The 15612-nt window shown below is 50.8% G+C and overlaps 3 protein-coding genes across 3 annotated transcripts; 2 read left to right on the top strand and 1 right to left on the bottom strand.

Annotated features, from left to right (window-relative positions):
• Positions 1 to 91: 91 nt before the first annotated feature.
• DHX33 (DEAH-box helicase 33) lies at positions 92 to 9032 on the top strand. The gene is made up of 12 exons (XM_052688998.1): positions 92 to 276; positions 638 to 798; positions 1387 to 1614; positions 2293 to 2463; positions 3203 to 3388; positions 4095 to 4206; positions 4446 to 4605; positions 5070 to 5158; positions 5628 to 5755; positions 6312 to 6515; positions 7201 to 7287; positions 8276 to 9032. Exons 1-12 carry the CDS (start codon positions 138 to 140, stop codon positions 8582 to 8584), a joined length of 1974 nt encoding a protein of 657 aa, XP_052544958.1. The 5' UTR covers positions 92 to 137; the 3' UTR covers positions 8585 to 9032.
• A 203-nt stretch (positions 9033 to 9235) lies between these two features.
• On the top strand, positions 9236 to 12422 carry C1QBP (complement C1q binding protein; the record flags this gene model as incomplete). Its single annotated transcript, XM_052689262.1, is given in 7 exon segments — positions 9236 to 9269; positions 9272 to 9604; positions 9705 to 9855; positions 9939 to 10029; positions 10254 to 10349; positions 10955 to 11077; positions 11999 to 12422. Coding segments are annotated over 7 exon segments (978 nt in total), but the record flags the coding sequence as incomplete, so codon positions are not given.
• Positions 12423 to 13177: 755 nt separating this feature from the next.
• On the bottom strand, positions 13178 to 15573 carry RPAIN (RPA interacting protein). Its single transcript, XM_052689286.1, has 7 exons — positions 15434 to 15573; positions 15131 to 15301; positions 14812 to 14875; positions 14197 to 14311; positions 13983 to 14046; positions 13753 to 13887; positions 13178 to 13391 (listed from the first exon to the last, which is right to left on the bottom strand). The coding sequence occupies exons 1-7, from the start codon at positions 15509 to 15511 to the stop codon at positions 13362 to 13364; spliced, it is 657 nt and encodes a 218-aa protein (XP_052545246.1). The 5' UTR covers positions 15512 to 15573; the 3' UTR covers positions 13178 to 13361.
• Positions 15574 to 15612: the final 39 nt, after the last annotated feature.

Raw genomic sequence — 15612 nt, 5'->3', positions numbered from 1 at the left:
AGGAGGGCTGTGAGGGCGTGAAGGATCAGCCCGCCCCCAGCCCGCCCTCACCCTCTCCCAGCGCGCAGCGCGAAGGCGAACACCACAAGATGGCGGCGTCGCGCCTCCGGCCGAGCGGCTGACGGTGCGGTCCCGCCATGCTGCCCGGCTCGCCCGCCGTTCCACGCCGGCCCCCGCTGCCGCCCGCCGCCTCGCAGCGCCGCGAGCTGCCCATCTTCCAGGCGCGGGGGCCTCTGCTCAGCCAGCTGCGGGGCCTGGAATGCGCCGTGCTCATCGGTGAGCGGCCGGGGCGGGGGTGGGCGGCGCTGAGGTGACTGAGGTAACGCGGCGGGAGGTGAGGTGAGGTGCCGGCCCTGCGGAACTGCCGTGAGAATGAGTTGGAACCTTTTGTTTGAAGGTGCTCTAGATGGGAAAGCTCTGTTTTCCCAGATCTCTGTCCAGTTCTGAGCTCCTCGGTTCAAAAAAGGGGACTCCTAGAGAGTCCAGCACTGGGCTGCAGGGGTGATCGGGGCCTGGAGCATCTCCCATACAATGAACCACTGAGGGGCCTGGCTTCAGCAAGGGGTTGGACCTCGTGATCCCCGGAGGTCCCTTCCAGCCCCTGCAATTCTGATTCTATTCCCTTGATGTTCTTCAGGAGAAACGGGCTCAGGAAAGACCACTCAGATCCCTCAGTATCTCTACGAAGCAGGAATTGGCCGCCAGGGCATCGTTGCTGTGACACAGCCTCGCAGAGTAGCAGCAATCTCCTTAGCTACCAGAGTCTCAGATGAGAAGAGGACGGAGCTGGGGAAACTGGTAGGTGCCTTCCGATGGTCTTTAGGGAGCTGTTTTAGTACTGCAGTGTCATTCATTGAATGGATAGGGTAAAAATGTTAAGAGTTGTAAGGGTGGTAGGCAGTCCTCTGTAATATGCTTGAATGGGAAAAATGGTTTTTAGCTATTTTTGTGGCTCAGGGGAACCCATGTTTGTAGTTCTTTACTTGGTGATTGTCTGTGTTCTCTTATTTGGATAAATACTGGTTAATGAATAAAACAGACAAAAAAAAGCCCTCGCTTCTTTTCTTCCCTGTATCAGAAGTCAAGGAGAGCAAAGTGCTGAATCTTTGCTAGTCTGTGAACCTGTGGGAGACAAGTGGAGGAAAAGGATTTTGCGTAAATAAAACCGTTCAGAGAGCATGCAGTAATTTCTAATGCCGGCTAAAAGAGAGGAAACCTGTAGTGTTTCTGATGAGCTTTCAGCTGAGAAAAATCTAATGGGCTACAGTGCTGGGAGCTTCCTTTCGGTGTGACGTTGGTCTGGCTGATATGTGGCACTGTGCAGTTCTGCTTCGTGGTACAGCACCAGTGAGAAATGTAAATTCTCTGTAACGATTGCTCCCTTAGGTTGGCTACACGGTGCGCTTCGATGACCTCACATCTGATGAAACTAGAATAAAGTTCTTGACGGATGGCATGCTGCTTCGTGAAGCCATTGGGGATCCTATATTGCGGAAGTACAGCGTTGTCATCCTGGATGAAGCCCATGAGAGGACAATCCATACTGATGTGCTCTTTGGAGTGGTGAAGGCTGCACAAAAGAAACGAAAAGAATTGGGCAAACTGCCCCTCAAGGTATGTTCAGCTAGGATGGCAGAGATGGGGCTTGGACTCTGTGCCTTATGAGCAACACCTGGAGTTTACATTGTGTTTCAAATGTTAGCTTTACATATTTTCCTTTCCTGAAAAATCCCTTTAAATCTGAATAGTTCAGAGTGGCCAAATTACAGTGTGTTGCTGAGAGTCTGGCACTCGCCTTGGAGACAGGAGCTTTCTCTCTGTTATTGAAGCTGTATGAAAGGCTCGTACTGGGGGAAGACTTTGCACGTATGTGTCAGATCATGATTTGGAGTGTGCAAGTACATGATAAACTGCATGAATGCACCTTGGTTTTGATGAGGAAGGCATGTAGGAAGTATGATGCCATACCAGACTGCACTGGTATGATCCTGGTGCAGTCTGTTCAACAGGCTGTTGTGCAACCTTACTTTGTGTGCTCAGCTCTGTTAAATGTCAGAAGAGAGTTTTACTGTGCCTTCTTGCTCATTTTCTCATACCAGCACATCACACTTGTTAAAGCTATCGGCTCTGGTATTATACAAGCAAAAATCATCCTGTCTCAAAGTCTGTGTGCTCTTTGCTGCTCTGAATCTGTACTGCAGCCTCAGGAAGCTGGCTATGGGTTAGTCCTGGCCATGAGTCTCCTGCTGGGTGTGAACTGCTGTGCTCACCCATTTTATGTTCACACTGTAGGTGATCGTCATGTCAGCTACGATGGATGTTGATCAGTTCTCCCAGTACTTCAATGGAGCTCCTGTTCTCTATTTAGAAGGCAGGCAACATCCCATTCAGGTCTTCTACACCAAACAGCCTCAGAGCGATTACCTCCAAGCAGCACTGGTGTCAGTCTTCCAGATCCACCAGGTATGGTCATCTCATGTCTGCACCTCCCTGGTGCCACAGATTGTCAGCTGGGGGGCTCAGGTTGCTGTGGCAAAGGCTCTGAGCCCATCTGGCCTGGAGATGGTTTGACCCCTGAATCACAGGTGTCCCTGAAGTGCTTGCTGCTTCCTCTGGGAAAAGTGGGTAACTGCAAAGTATGCTAGGTTTGTGAGTAGGAGTCTGTTCAAATAACAGTGAGATGGGATTAGATGTTTGAATGCAGAACTGAAGGACAGTTAAATAATTTAATTAAAGTGCTTATTATTCTGCACCTAATGCTTTGTAGATGCTGTTGTTGGTAGAATTACAATGCTTCTGTGTCAAGGCTGGAGTTGAAAAAAGACTGCTATGCAAAGCTCTCTGGTGTTAATTCGTACAGAAATGTTTGTCTCACCTGAGTTTTTTTGTGTTTACTGACTCGTGTCTGGGAGCTTGCTGGCCCTCTCCCTGCATGTTTTGGACAGATATGTGAATTTGAGTGATTTCTTCATCCTCGTTAAGACCCAACACTGTAAAATGCTGTTTACCCTTCACCAATGGCGAATCCATCGGAATCTTAGGGCTGTTCCACCTTGCACAGAATGTGTCTTTTCTGTCTTACATGCTTTGCTGACTTGCTAACAGGACAACATGTTGGAAGATTTGCTGATATCACAAGCTCAGCTCTCTCTCCATGTCCAGTCTATTGTAACTTCTCACGTGCTTTTCCCTCTGGCTCCAGGAAGCACCCTCTTCTCAGGACATCCTCGTGTTTCTGACTGGTCAGGAAGAGATTGAAGCCATGACCAAAACCTGTCGAGACATTGCCAAGCACCTCCCTGATGGCTGCCCGCAGATGACAGTGATGCCTCTTTATGCTTCTCTGCCCTACTCTCAACAACTCCGAGTCTTTCAGGCTGCCCCCAAGGTGAGAGAATGTGGTGGACAATCAGAACAAGTTTGTCTGTTTGCTTGTGTGAGAGCTTGGGAAAAAAACCATAGAATTTCGGGTCTTAAAACAGTCTGTACTGATGGTCTGAATTGTCTCCACTGACTTCAGGTGGAATGATTCCAGAGTGATACAAGATGCTGCAGCTTTGATGGAGTTACGAGCCATAGGATAAGTTATCTGGGATCATGAAAAGAAGGAAAGATGAGGGAGAGGGAAAAAGGGCAGAGTGATTGAAATGTGCCTCGTTTTGTATGACTGTGTCAGTAGCACAGAAAGGAAGATGGCAGGCTCGCCAAATGCTAAGGAAGCCAAGCACCTGGATATGTTTAGCAGGGCCATAAGAAAAGGAAATTGTGCCAATTGCCTGGGACCCCCGTATCAGCAGATAAACAGGAATTTGGCTCTTGCACTTGTGATAGAAATGGAACCAAAGTGGTTTAAAGATGCCCTGATAACTGTTCTGCTGGGTGGTGTATTTTGTTACAACAGCATAGGCACACGTTTCAGGATCTGATGAGGAGCTAGGGATGATCTTCATTTACAAGATCTGCTATAGCAAACATAGATTGTAGCACACTAGTAGTATGAAGGCTTGACCCGTGCTGGCTGAAATCAGTGGCATTTCTCTACTGCAGCTGATCTGAGGTGGCTTTTGACTGCTCCAGTTTGCTCTTCCTCTTAGGGCTGCCGCAAAGTGATCCTCTCCACCAACATCGCAGAAACCTCCATCACCATTTCGGGTATAAAGTTTGTTGTGGACACAGGCATGGTCAAAGCAAAGAAGTACAACCCTGGTGAGGAACCCTGAGGCACAACGGAAATGCTGTTGTAGAAGTTTGGGTTTTTTGAAGCAATACGTCCCATTGGCAGCTGATGTAAAACACACTTTGTGCTGCCTCAGTTAACATCCCAGGTTTCTGATGCGTACAGTAGTTGGACAGGAAGCTCCTGGGATTTTTTGTTAATGAGCTAATGTTTTCCAAGGTCCTGCATTATGCAACCAGTGACAGAAATGATGCTTTTCCATACTCAGAAATTGGTCTGGAAGTGTTGGCAGTCCAGCGAGTGTCAAAGGCCCAGGCTTGGCAACGGACAGGGAGAGCAGGGCGAGAGGACAGTGGGATCTGCTACCGGCTCTACACTGAGGATGAGTTTGAGAAGTTTGACAAAATGACAGTACCTGAAATACAGAGGTGAGAGCACGTGATGGTGAAATGATTAATATCAAAGAATTGAGAGGTCTGGCCAGGGAGTTTTTCCTTTCAGTCTGAACTAGCAGTCTATTATTACCTTTCCCACAGGGAAGGGTAATACAGGGTTTGCCACTCCTGCTGGCTCCCCCAGAGTCATCTGCACGTTGTCCATTGGGGCACTTGGTAAAATACTTGAGAGTCCATCTGTAGGGTGGGTGCTTGGCTTTAAGAGAGGCTTCAGGGTCCAGCAAAACTGGAGGTAGGGTCTGACTGTTCAGGAAGTCAGGTTTCACCAGCTGTCATTGGACTGGTCTGCAGCCCTGGAATTGTTTCTTTCAAGTTAGAGCACAGATCTGAGAACTCTGTTCACTTTCTTCATGCTTTTAGGTTGTTTTGGGTTTTTTTTATGCTGTTATCTGCCTATAAGATGAGGTAATTTCAGTTGTTTTTTTCTGCCTACGCAGGTGTAACTTGGCCAGTGTGCTGCTTCAGCTCTTGGCCCTGAGAATTCCCAACATACTCACCTTTGACTTCATGTCCAAACCATCTCCTGGTAAGTGCTCACATAAGCAGTCCTGGGGGAAAAATAAATGGAAAAATGAGTACTTAAAGAAAATAGCTTAAAAATAATGTCTTCAGGGCAGCCTGAGAAGCATGGAAAGTGAGGGCTGTGAGAAGGGAGCAATCTCTCCCTGCTGCATCTGCTGGTGGTCCCAAAGTCTCAGGTTCACTCACTGCTCATCAGAGCAGTCGTGGTTACAACAGAAAGCTGGAGAGCACAGCTTCCAAACAGAGCAGTGAGCACTTGTTGCTCATGAAGAGCAATGCCACAGAAAGCCATAGAGAATCTCGCATGACTTCTGCTCAAAGCTAGAGATGGCAGCTTTAGTTTTGCTTGTTTTCTTGCTATGTAAATTGGAAAAGATGGTTGTCCCCCTCTGGGCTGGGGAAAGAGTAGTGATGTTTGCTGCTGGTCCTTTCGCTTCGTGTCTGTCACAGCCCAAACTTTCTTGTTCTGACAGATGCTATTCAAGCAGCCATTGAGCAGCTGGACCTGCTGGGGGCTGTGGAGCGAAAGGAAGATCAGCTTGTCCTGACTCCCCTGGGAAGGAAGATGGCAGCCTTCCCATTGGAACCAAAGTTCTCCAAAGTAAGAACTGCAGAACTGCTTTTATTTCACCTACTTTTCCCAGCACCGTTGGCATTTCTCTTTCAAATGCCTAAAAAGGTCTGGAATTTGGGGTGACTGCAGCTGTACCACTGTATCTGCAGTACATTAATGAAGCACAGCTTTTTTACAGCAGCTGTGCTGCTTTGCCCATCATTTGTTCATTTAAAGGAGATGTTTAAAAGCTGCTTTGTTTCCTCTGGCACATCTGAAGCTGAAACAGGGTCGATTCCCTTGCTATTTCTGGGATTGTCTGTAGCATGGTTTGACAGTTTGGGGATGTGTTTGATGCAGTAGTGAATTTTGGGCACCATGTTTGTGTTGTATCTGAAGTGAATGGTCTCGAGAAAGAGCACAGCAGTGCCTCTGAACGGTGCTCAGTGGTTCCTCAGGAGGACTTACAGTCGTCCCTAAGCCCAATTGTGTGTGAAATTGCTCTAAACAGTGCCTGGCAAAGTTCCCTGGCTGTCAGTGAACAGAGAGGCCTTCCCACCTGGGGTGTATTTGATCAACCAAAAATCAATGTTGTTCTTTCCAGACCATCCTCCTGTCCCCGAAGTTCCACTGCACAGAGGAGATTCTGACCATCGTGTCGCTGTTATCAGTGGACAGTGTCCTGCACAGCCCCCCGGCACGGCGCGACGAGGTGCAGGCTGTCAGGAAGAAATTTATCTCCAGTGAGGGGGATCACCTCACCCTGCTCAACGTGTACAGAGCCTTCAAAAATGTCAGTGGCAACAAGGTAGGATGCTCTGAGGATTCCAGGGTTTGTGCTGGTGAGTTCTTCTGGCTTGCAGCAGTGACATCTGCATCCTTCCAAAGCACCTGTGAGAACGGAGATGTTGCTCGTGCTTTACAGATGGGCAGCAGAGGAAGTTGTTCCAGTGCCAGAGGTTTCCCCAGAAGGGAGCTGGTTACCAGAGTTGTGTGAGACCAGCTCTGTGATCAGAACCACATCTCCTCCTTGACTGGTTACAGCTGGAAGTGAGGGGGTGCTGGGAGTTGCTGCTAAACACCTGGACGTGTCCCATTCACTACAGAAACACCGAGCATATTTAAGAACAGATTTTTTATTTGTGCTCCTCTATGAATTCCTTCAGTTGATTTGTAGATTAGCGTATCCCATTCTTGCAACATCTGTTATTCTCATGTAATGTGTTTTTGCTGCCTGTGGGATACGCAGTGCTGTTTTGCAGCTGGCAGTGACCTTGCAGAGCAGCTCTGAGTGGGAGGAGAACAACAGGCAGTTTCTTGGCACTGCGGGAAGGGGGAGTAATCAGGGGTAGCAGTCTGACAAGGAGATGAGTTAGCAGTTTTCTCTGAGAGAGACTGTGTCTATGAGGATTCCTCTTTGCATGGCATCCAAAGACAGTTGTGCTTCCTGGGTGAAGGAGCATTTCCTTTAACTCCTGATGCCTCTGCTGCAGGAATGGTGCAAGGAGAACTTTGTCAACGGCAGGAATATGATGCTCGTGTCAGACGTGAGAGCTCAGCTCAGGGACATTTGTGTGAAGGTAACTTGTTGTCATACTGCGTTTCTCTATTTCTTCTGTTTGTCTCCAAGCTGATTTCTTTTGCATGATGTCCTAGGAGCAAGAAAATGTGGTTGTCCAGGCCAGCTGGATTATAACGTAATCTTGCCTGCTCTCAGAAGCCCATTACAGTGGAGCTGTTTCCCCACTATTGTGCACGTACACACTTGTTCTTCAACACTGTGAGAATGACTGCCCACCCTTCAGACAAGTGCAGGTTTATACAGTGAGAACAAATAACAAACAGCATGCCTGCTGCTGTGGCCTCCAGCTCTCATCCAGGCTGCTGAGAAGGGAGGGTGGGCTTTTGGGGTGGTGTATAATCAATGGATATCAAGATGTTACAATCACAATATAATCAAGAGAGTTAGGCAGAGTGGACAATGATAACAAAAGAGAATAAATGGAAAGCTTACCCTTAAGCTGGGCTCACCTACAAAACACCAGAAGAGGCAATCTCCAGAAGAGATCCTTCCCTACTGGTAGCCAGCTCTTAAATAGGTCTTCCGGCAGCACAGCTGAATTGCCTTCACCTGTGCTCCTCTGGCTGACTCATGGCTCGCCTCGGGTGATCAGTCAGAGGTTCAGGCCGTGACTCAGCAGTTCCCATGCAGGTGGGTAGGATGGGCTCAGTAGCATTGGAGGTTTAGGAGCCTGCAGGCCTTGCCAGGGCTGCTGCTTCCGTGCAAGGCACAGATGCCAACCCAGGTGGAGCAGCAGGCACAGCCTGTCTCATCCTTCACACAAGAAGGGCTCTTAGAGCCTGCAAGTGGAGCTAGGGTAGCGCTTCAGCCAGCTAGCCCTGTAGGATCTGGCTCCCTGTCTTTTGGATTGAAGCCATCAGAGGGAAGATTGGGAAGCGATCCGTGCTGCCCGGCCTTGTTAGATGTGTTGTTAGGGATGTCTGTGCCCGTGCTGCAGGGTGCTGTAAGATGTGACCAGCTGCTTTGTCTCTCTGGCTGCCATCCAGCTATCCTTGCCCATGGAATCCTCCCGCTCCGACACCGCCAACATCCGCCGCTGCCTGGCTCACAGCCTCTTCATGAACGCCGCCGAGCTGCAGCCGGACGGCACCTACAGCACTGTGAACTCCCACCAGTTGGTGGCCATCCATCCCTCTTCTGTGCTCTTCCACTGCAAACCCTCCTGTGTGGTTTACAACGGGCTGCTGCACACCAACAAGTGCTACATGCGGGACCTGTGCGTGGTGGACGCAGACTGGCTGTACGACGCGGCGCCCGATTATTTCCGCAGGAAGCTCAGAGCAGCCAAGAACTGAGCCGGGCTGTGGGACCAGCGGGTGCAGGGCTCTAAGGCCCACTCTGAAGGACCGTATGCTATTTTGTAATGAGTGTACAGGAACCGCAGGCTTTTGTCTTGCCCATCAGGTACAAACCTTGGGGGAAAATGGCTTCTCTGTGAGAGCCAGGCCTCACGGGTCTCCGTGGCTTTGAACAATCATCCTTTTAACAGTTTCTCTGTAAAAGGGGATCACAGTACGTGCTGGATGCGCGTGAGGAGGGGGTGGCAGAAAGGGGCGCCGGTGTCTCGTGCCAGTCTTTAATGTTTGCTGAGATGTAACAGGCTTGTCTATGAGGAAACGAGAGCTCTTCTAGTAGACTTGGTATTTTTTGATGATATTGTTTGTATTCTGGGCAGGTTTTATTGATGGGAAAAAAAAGAAAAATTTCTACATACAAAGAGAAAAAAAAAAAAAGTACTGCTTTTCTTGTACAATTTGTAGAAGGGAGGTGCCACGGCCCATTGCCTCCTCAGCTGTCCTTTGCTCACACATCACGTTCACCGCTTCACCTGCGGTGACGCAGCGCCCGCTGTTGGGGCACGCAGCGCTGCTTCCCCTTCTCACTGCCTGCCTGCCTTCCTTCCTTCCTTCCTTCCTTCCTTCCTTCCTTCCTTCACCCCACCCCCCCTTCGCCGCCGCCTGTCGAAGCTTCTCGGCTCCCCCACAAGGTCAGGCCGGAGGTGGGGCTCGAACCCTCGCCGCAGCGCGAGAGGCGGAGCGCCGGAAGCGACCGGAGCACTTCCGGGTCAGCTGCCTCTCCCCGTCTCGCCATGCTGCTCGCACGAGCCCTACGCGTCGCCGCCTCGCTGCGCCCCGCGCTGCCCCCGCGCCGCCCGCTCTCGTCCCTCCCGCCCCGCGCCCTCCTGCAGCCGCCGCCCTTGGCGCGCTCTCTCTGGCAGCGGAGCGATGGCGGCGGGTGGCGGGCGGCGCTGCTCCGCCCGCGGCGGGGCTCTGCTGGCGCCGTGTCCTGCGGCTGCGGCGGGCTGCACACCGAGGGTGAGCGGGGGGAGAACGGGGGAGCGGCGGGCCCGCGCAGCACGTGGGGTTGGCTGGGGGGAGGGCGGTCGCCGTGCTCAGCTCTTCTCTCCCGCCGCAGGGGACAAAGCGTTTGCGCAGTTCCTGACGGATGAAATCAAGGAGGAGCGGAAGATCCAGAAGCACAAAGCGCTGCCCAAAGTGTCCGGCGGCTGGGAGCTGGAGGTGCACGGCACCGAGGCCCGGCTGGTGCGCAAAGTCGCCGGGGAGAAGTGAGCGCCAAAGTTCCAAACGTGAGCGATGCGGGCGGTGCTTTCCGAACGCAGACGGCCTTAACTCTTCCTGTCCTTTGTAGGATAACGGTTACGTTCAACATCAACAACAGCATCCCGCCCGCGGTGGACGACGAAGCACCGGAGGAGCAGAAACCTGACGAGCAGGAGGAGGTGGGCACGGAGCAGAGCAGGGCGAGGGGATTCCCCAAAGGAAAAAGGCTTTGTTTTTCTCTCTCAGTCGGTTTTTGGGCGTGGGAACACGTGGAGGGCAGCGGAGCAGCTGGGTCTGGGGGAGAGCGGCCGTGGGAGCCCCCCATGTACCCTTCCCCAGCACCCAGTGCAGGTGCCTCGCGCCTGCTCAGCCCTCAGCACTGATGGGTGCTTCTCTCCTTCAGCCCGATATCACATCGACTCCGAACTTCGTTGTGGAAGTCATTAAGGACGATACGAAGCAGACCCTTGTGCTTGATTGCCATTACCCCGAGGATGAGGTGAGCTCTGGGTGTTTCCTGCTTTCTGCTGCAGTGTAACTGTGCCACTGCTGCTCGTAGTCCCATAGTTCTATGAGTGTGCAGAAAATGCAGTCTCCTTTTATCTTTTCTGCTAACACAGAATCTTTATCTTTGTAATCGTGTTCCTTTCTGCTCATGTCCTGACCTGGCTTTCTGATCAGCTCGTTGAGTGGTGGTAGAGGAGGGAGAGAGGCACAGCAGTGTGACCAGCATGGCAAACTGACATGGGACAAGCATAAGAATGACCCAAACACAACACATTTCATGCAGTGCTGCACTAGCTTGCAAATCTCACTGCTATGAGGTGTTGCAAAGTGAGGCAGAGATTTCTTTATTTAAGAACCAAACAAAGGAGGGAGAACATATAATTGAGAGCTACAGGCTGATCTGTGTGGTTTATTTTGCAAACTGTAGCAGATGACTGCTGTCTGCTGGTGGTGCTGGGAGGGCAGAAGAGCAGCTTTAAGTAAGGGTTAAGTACCTGAGGTTTTGCCTGCAGCATTGTATTTGCAGCTTGGGATGAAAGAGCTGATGGTGCCCTGTAATTAGAGCTAATATGTCTTGTGTCTCATTTCCTGTTTCAGGTTGGCCACGAGGGAGAGGAAGAAAGTGACATTTTCACTATTAGGGAGGTCAGCTTTCAGCCCACTGGAGAATCAGATTGGAAGGACACCAACTACACCCTCAATACAGATTCTCTTGACTGGGTAAGTGCTGCTGGCACGGCTGTGGGCTGCACAGAGCGCTTTGCCTTTTCTTGCCTGGCTCTCCACTCGCTCCTCAGTTAGCATGGATCCTGTCCTTTGTGTTTCAGCCTGGGATGGACGCTCTGAAAGCAATTCCAGCTGTATTATGCTGCAGAGATGCTTTGACAAAATATGTTTTTATTTCTTTTTAAGCTCTGTTGCTTATCAGATAGCACATGCAGGTATCTTTCTAAGTTTTCTAGTTATGTTTTTGTAGTGGTGACTCTAAAAACTGCCATCCCAGAACTTGGCATTCACTCATGTATTCTCAATGCCAGGCTTGCAAAAGGTTCATTCTTAGCTGGGGACCATGCATTGTGTGATTAAAGCTTTGCTCTTTGAAAGCACTGATATTAGACTGCTTAGTGAGTATTAGAATATCCCACAGTGCTGCTTCTAATTCAGATTTGTAAGATTTATGTTTTTTACTCCTATTCCAGAAGTCCAAAACGAAGCATTTGTTTACTGTTACTTGTCAGAGGCAGTGTGACAGGTATTGGCATACTGCACTAAGCAGTGCCAAATCTGTTCCTGTGAGGAGCAAGAGGGGGAGCCCACAGGCATAAATGTATTGCAGTAAAGTAAGATTTGAAGCAAGAAAAAATGGTGTACAGATAATGAAAGATCGAGTCTCTCAGAGACACCAGCTACTCCCCTTTCCAGATACTGCCCACACAGCGTGCCCTCATGACCCCATGGCATTACACAGAGGGGAGGCAGAGCTCAGTGTGTGTGGGCTCCTATGGTCCCTTTTATCAACTCCAGGACACAGCTTGGCCTGATGGGATGGGAAACAGTGAGACCAGCTACAGTCAGACATCTCAGAAGCAAGACATCCCCAGCTGTGCTCTGCTAAGGCTGTTTTCTGTCCCTTGCTTGCAGGCTCTGTACGACCACTTAATGGATTTCCTGGCTGATCGAGGGGTGGATAACACATTTGCTGATGAGTTGATTGAGCTCAGCACTGCACTGGAGCACCAGGAGTACATTAAATTCCTTGAAGACCTTAAAAGCTTTGTCAAATGTCAGTAGGCTAGGAAACCAGTGTTGAGTGTGGGCATTACACAGCAGTGCTCCAGCAGTACCACAGTGTACAACAGAGACAGAGAGTGAGTAACTGAATTTGAAAGCGAGCATCATGGGAGAGTGAGGAGCCTCACTTGTATTTTGGGATTTGTATTTATGTTATGTTGCAGCCCAGATCAAGTTCTCAGACATTCAAGTCTGCCTCACCTGACCTGCTGGATTTTGTACCGTTAGGAATGAATGTGAGAAATAAAATCTGTTCAACAACTCCCTGCAAAAATAGCGTTTTTTCTTCATGCTGCTCAGTTGCCATAAAAAGTGATATTTGTGCGTGTCCTGAGAAGTTAAGCATCTGGCTGTGCAGCTGGTCTGTTACCCAGAGTTTTCTCCAGGGCTGCTGTAGCTCCTTCAGACACTGAATTTGCCTTCCTAGCAGCAGCGCTGTGGCTGTCAGAGGAATTTTGCTGGCTAGGTGATGCTGATGTATGTGATTGCATTTCTGGGACAAGGTGTAGTGGCAGCAGGGGTATGACTGAAATCATGGTTGCCTGACTCTGAGTTGTTTTAAACAGGAAGGTGCTTCCACAGCTGGAGAGCTTTCCTTGCGGGATGATTCGAGTTGTGTGGATGCTGAATGTCAGAAGCAGGGCAGGGCAGCAGCTGGGGGCTTCTACTCAAACTGCTGTCTCTGTGTGTTGCCTCAAGGTCTGATAAGTCCCAGTGGCAGAGCAGAAGGTGCTCCTGCTGTGTTTGAGAAGTGCACAACATGTGGCCATGCATTAAAGAGCTGCCTGTACTTCAGCGTGAAGGCACCCAAGGGCAGAACAATGAGAAGAGGCAGAATAGGTCATGACTACTTGGTGCCTCTCTATTGATTCAATACTTCTTACTAGTCCTGAGTGTAGTGGATGAGATTGTAAGGAGGCACCTGTTTTTAGAACAGAACGATACCTTAAAAACACTGTCAGGGACCAGAAGCTAAATACCAAGTCCAATGCAAGCTGTGAAATCAGTGATACATTGTTGAAGATGATATGAAGGATGAAATATTTATTATAAAACATGGACTGTGCCATCAAAAGTGCAGGTTAAGGCAGTAGCACTGCCCTGAAGTATTTCTGACACAGCAGACATGAGAATATATACATTAGAAGACAATAGCAGCTCTAGGTTGAGTTTCTAGTCTTGAAGTCACTGAAAAAGCAGCAGCTGAAGCAACTTACAGGAGAATCATCCAAAAGTCACAGACCTTAAAAAGGTAAGGTTAAGTTGAACTGACAAGCTGTAGTAACATAAAAGAGGAATATTCATGTTTAAGATTGAAATGCTCTGCTCCTAACTTCCCAGCATGCAGCCATTAGAACACTGTGCACACAAGTAGGTTCACATGTTTTACTAGCTTGAGCCAGAAGGAACTTTGAAAGATCCCATAACCCAGCAGGGACAGTACAGTGTAATTCAGCTGTTTTGTTACTGGTGGCCATACTAAAACCACTTCCAAAAAGGCATGTGGAGAAGCAGTAATGCAAACCCCTCGGATCAGTGGATTCGTGGCTTCTGTCCACGTAACTGAGAGGTGGATCCAAGCAGGAATCTGACACCTGACTCACCAGACAGGTCATGAGAAGACTGGCTTCCTCCTCCATTCCACTGGTAACTGTGAACTCCGGACTGTGAAGGCACCTGTGACTGTGCTCTGTTATAGTGTTTTCCAGAAGCGACCGAAGCTTCTCTTCCGTCATATCCTGGTGGGAAAAAAAAGGGTTAAGAAGAAATCTTACTCGTAAGAGGCAGCTTTCAGCCATGGACCTCACCGTGCATCACCCACAGCACAGCTCACCTGGGCAGGGACATCCAACCCACACTGGCAAAAAACTGAGTGGCTCCTCACAGTCAGATGGTTCCTAAAAAAGACACGCAGTGAGCATCCTCACAACACTCTTCTTCCATCTTGTTGAAATCCACTGCCTTTGTTTGCCTGCTGTTTTGCCTGTTTCCAAACCCAAACTGCTGCAGTGTGGAGGATCCCACTGCAGTGCTGAGGGCTTTCTTACTTTCTGCACACTGGGCAGATGATTTTGTTGCTGGCATCCAAGCCATCGAGGATTGCATTGAGGCATTCTTCATCAAACTGCAGACTTCGCTCATATTCTTCTATAACCAATTGTTCTGGAGGAAAAAGAAAAGACAACAAAAAGCAAACAGAGCAACAAAACAACTCACATCTGTTACCAACCTTAGGCAAAGCTAAAGCACACGTGGAGCTGCCGTGGGGATGCAGGCTGGGGCAGCCCCGTATTGCTGAGCTTTTTACTTTGAATCAGATTTCTGTGCTCATGAGTCATTGCTATGAATCCACTTTTTCCTACAGCCTTCAGCAATCTCAGGGGGGTGATTGTAACACTTTCCAGCCAACAATTCAGAAGTGTTCTGAGTTTATTTATGTGGGCTCCTGCAGCTCCGCCTCACGTAGCTCCTCATAGAGCTTCAGATGCTGCTTGAACTCCTGAAACTCTCAGAACACTTTCAGTGCATCAGAGAGGCTGCAAAGACAAAGGTTGTTTCCCCCACATCGTGTGGTTTATAGGAACAGAGCTACACTCTCAGCAGGATGAGGCCAGCAAGTAACAGCATGGCTCCAAGAGTCAGGAAACGCACTGAGAAGTTACCTTGCAGGATCAGCTCCTGCTGGATTTCATCCAGCACCGCCAGCTCGTCCGGATCCTCGGGCATCTGAAAAGCACAGCGCTGCGGTTGTGGCCGCGTGCTCACCTGGCCGAGCTGCCGCCGGGACGGAGATCCCTAAGCTCATCGTTCTGCTCAGTAACACAGAGGCGCAGCACCGAGGAGCGGCCTTCAATCGTTCGCGGTTTGCCCGGTTCGGGGACGGCGCCGCTCCAAAGCACGGCTGAAGAATGGCGACGGAGCGGAACCGATCCCCGTCCCGAACCCCGGCGCTTCCCCCGAGCCGCGCCGCCCCGCACCGACCTGCAGCAGCGCGCGCTGCCCGCGATCCCCCGGCGCGTCGCGTTCGGCCTGCAGGCTCTGCCACTCCCACTCCATCACCTCCGGCACCAGCAGCGCGCCGGGGCCCGGCCCGGCCCGGCGGTAGCGGTGCAGCAGCCGCTCCCGGCTGCTCCTCAGGCGCTCCAGGCAGCGCTGCGGGGAGCGGCGGCGCCGCGTCAGGGCCGGGAGCTCTCATCCCGCGCCTCGGGGCGAAGGAACGCGGAGAGAGCTGGGCGGAGGGGAAGCGGGGAAGGGGAGGTGCGGTTGGGGCCTCGCCCCGCTCACCCGCCGGTACGTCTCCTTCCATGGCGGCGCGGCGGGGCTCTTGTACAGCGCCCGGTGCCCACCGAGCGGCGCCTCCATCGCCCGCCGCCGCCACGTGACCGCGGCCCGGGGCGCGCCGGGAAACGTAGTTCGACGGGAGCGCGCGGGAGGCGCTGGTTGGTGTGACGTCACTCCGCTCG

This window comes from Tympanuchus pallidicinctus, unplaced genomic scaffold (genome assembly GCF_026119805.1).
Source record: "Tympanuchus pallidicinctus isolate F22 unplaced genomic scaffold, pur_lepc_1.0 scaffold24, whole genome shotgun sequence".
Taxonomy (NCBI): domain Eukaryota; kingdom Metazoa; phylum Chordata; class Aves; order Galliformes; family Phasianidae; genus Tympanuchus; species Tympanuchus pallidicinctus.
The sequence above is the reverse complement of the archived record's forward strand: the minus strand, read 5'-3'. Positions and strand labels throughout refer to the sequence as shown.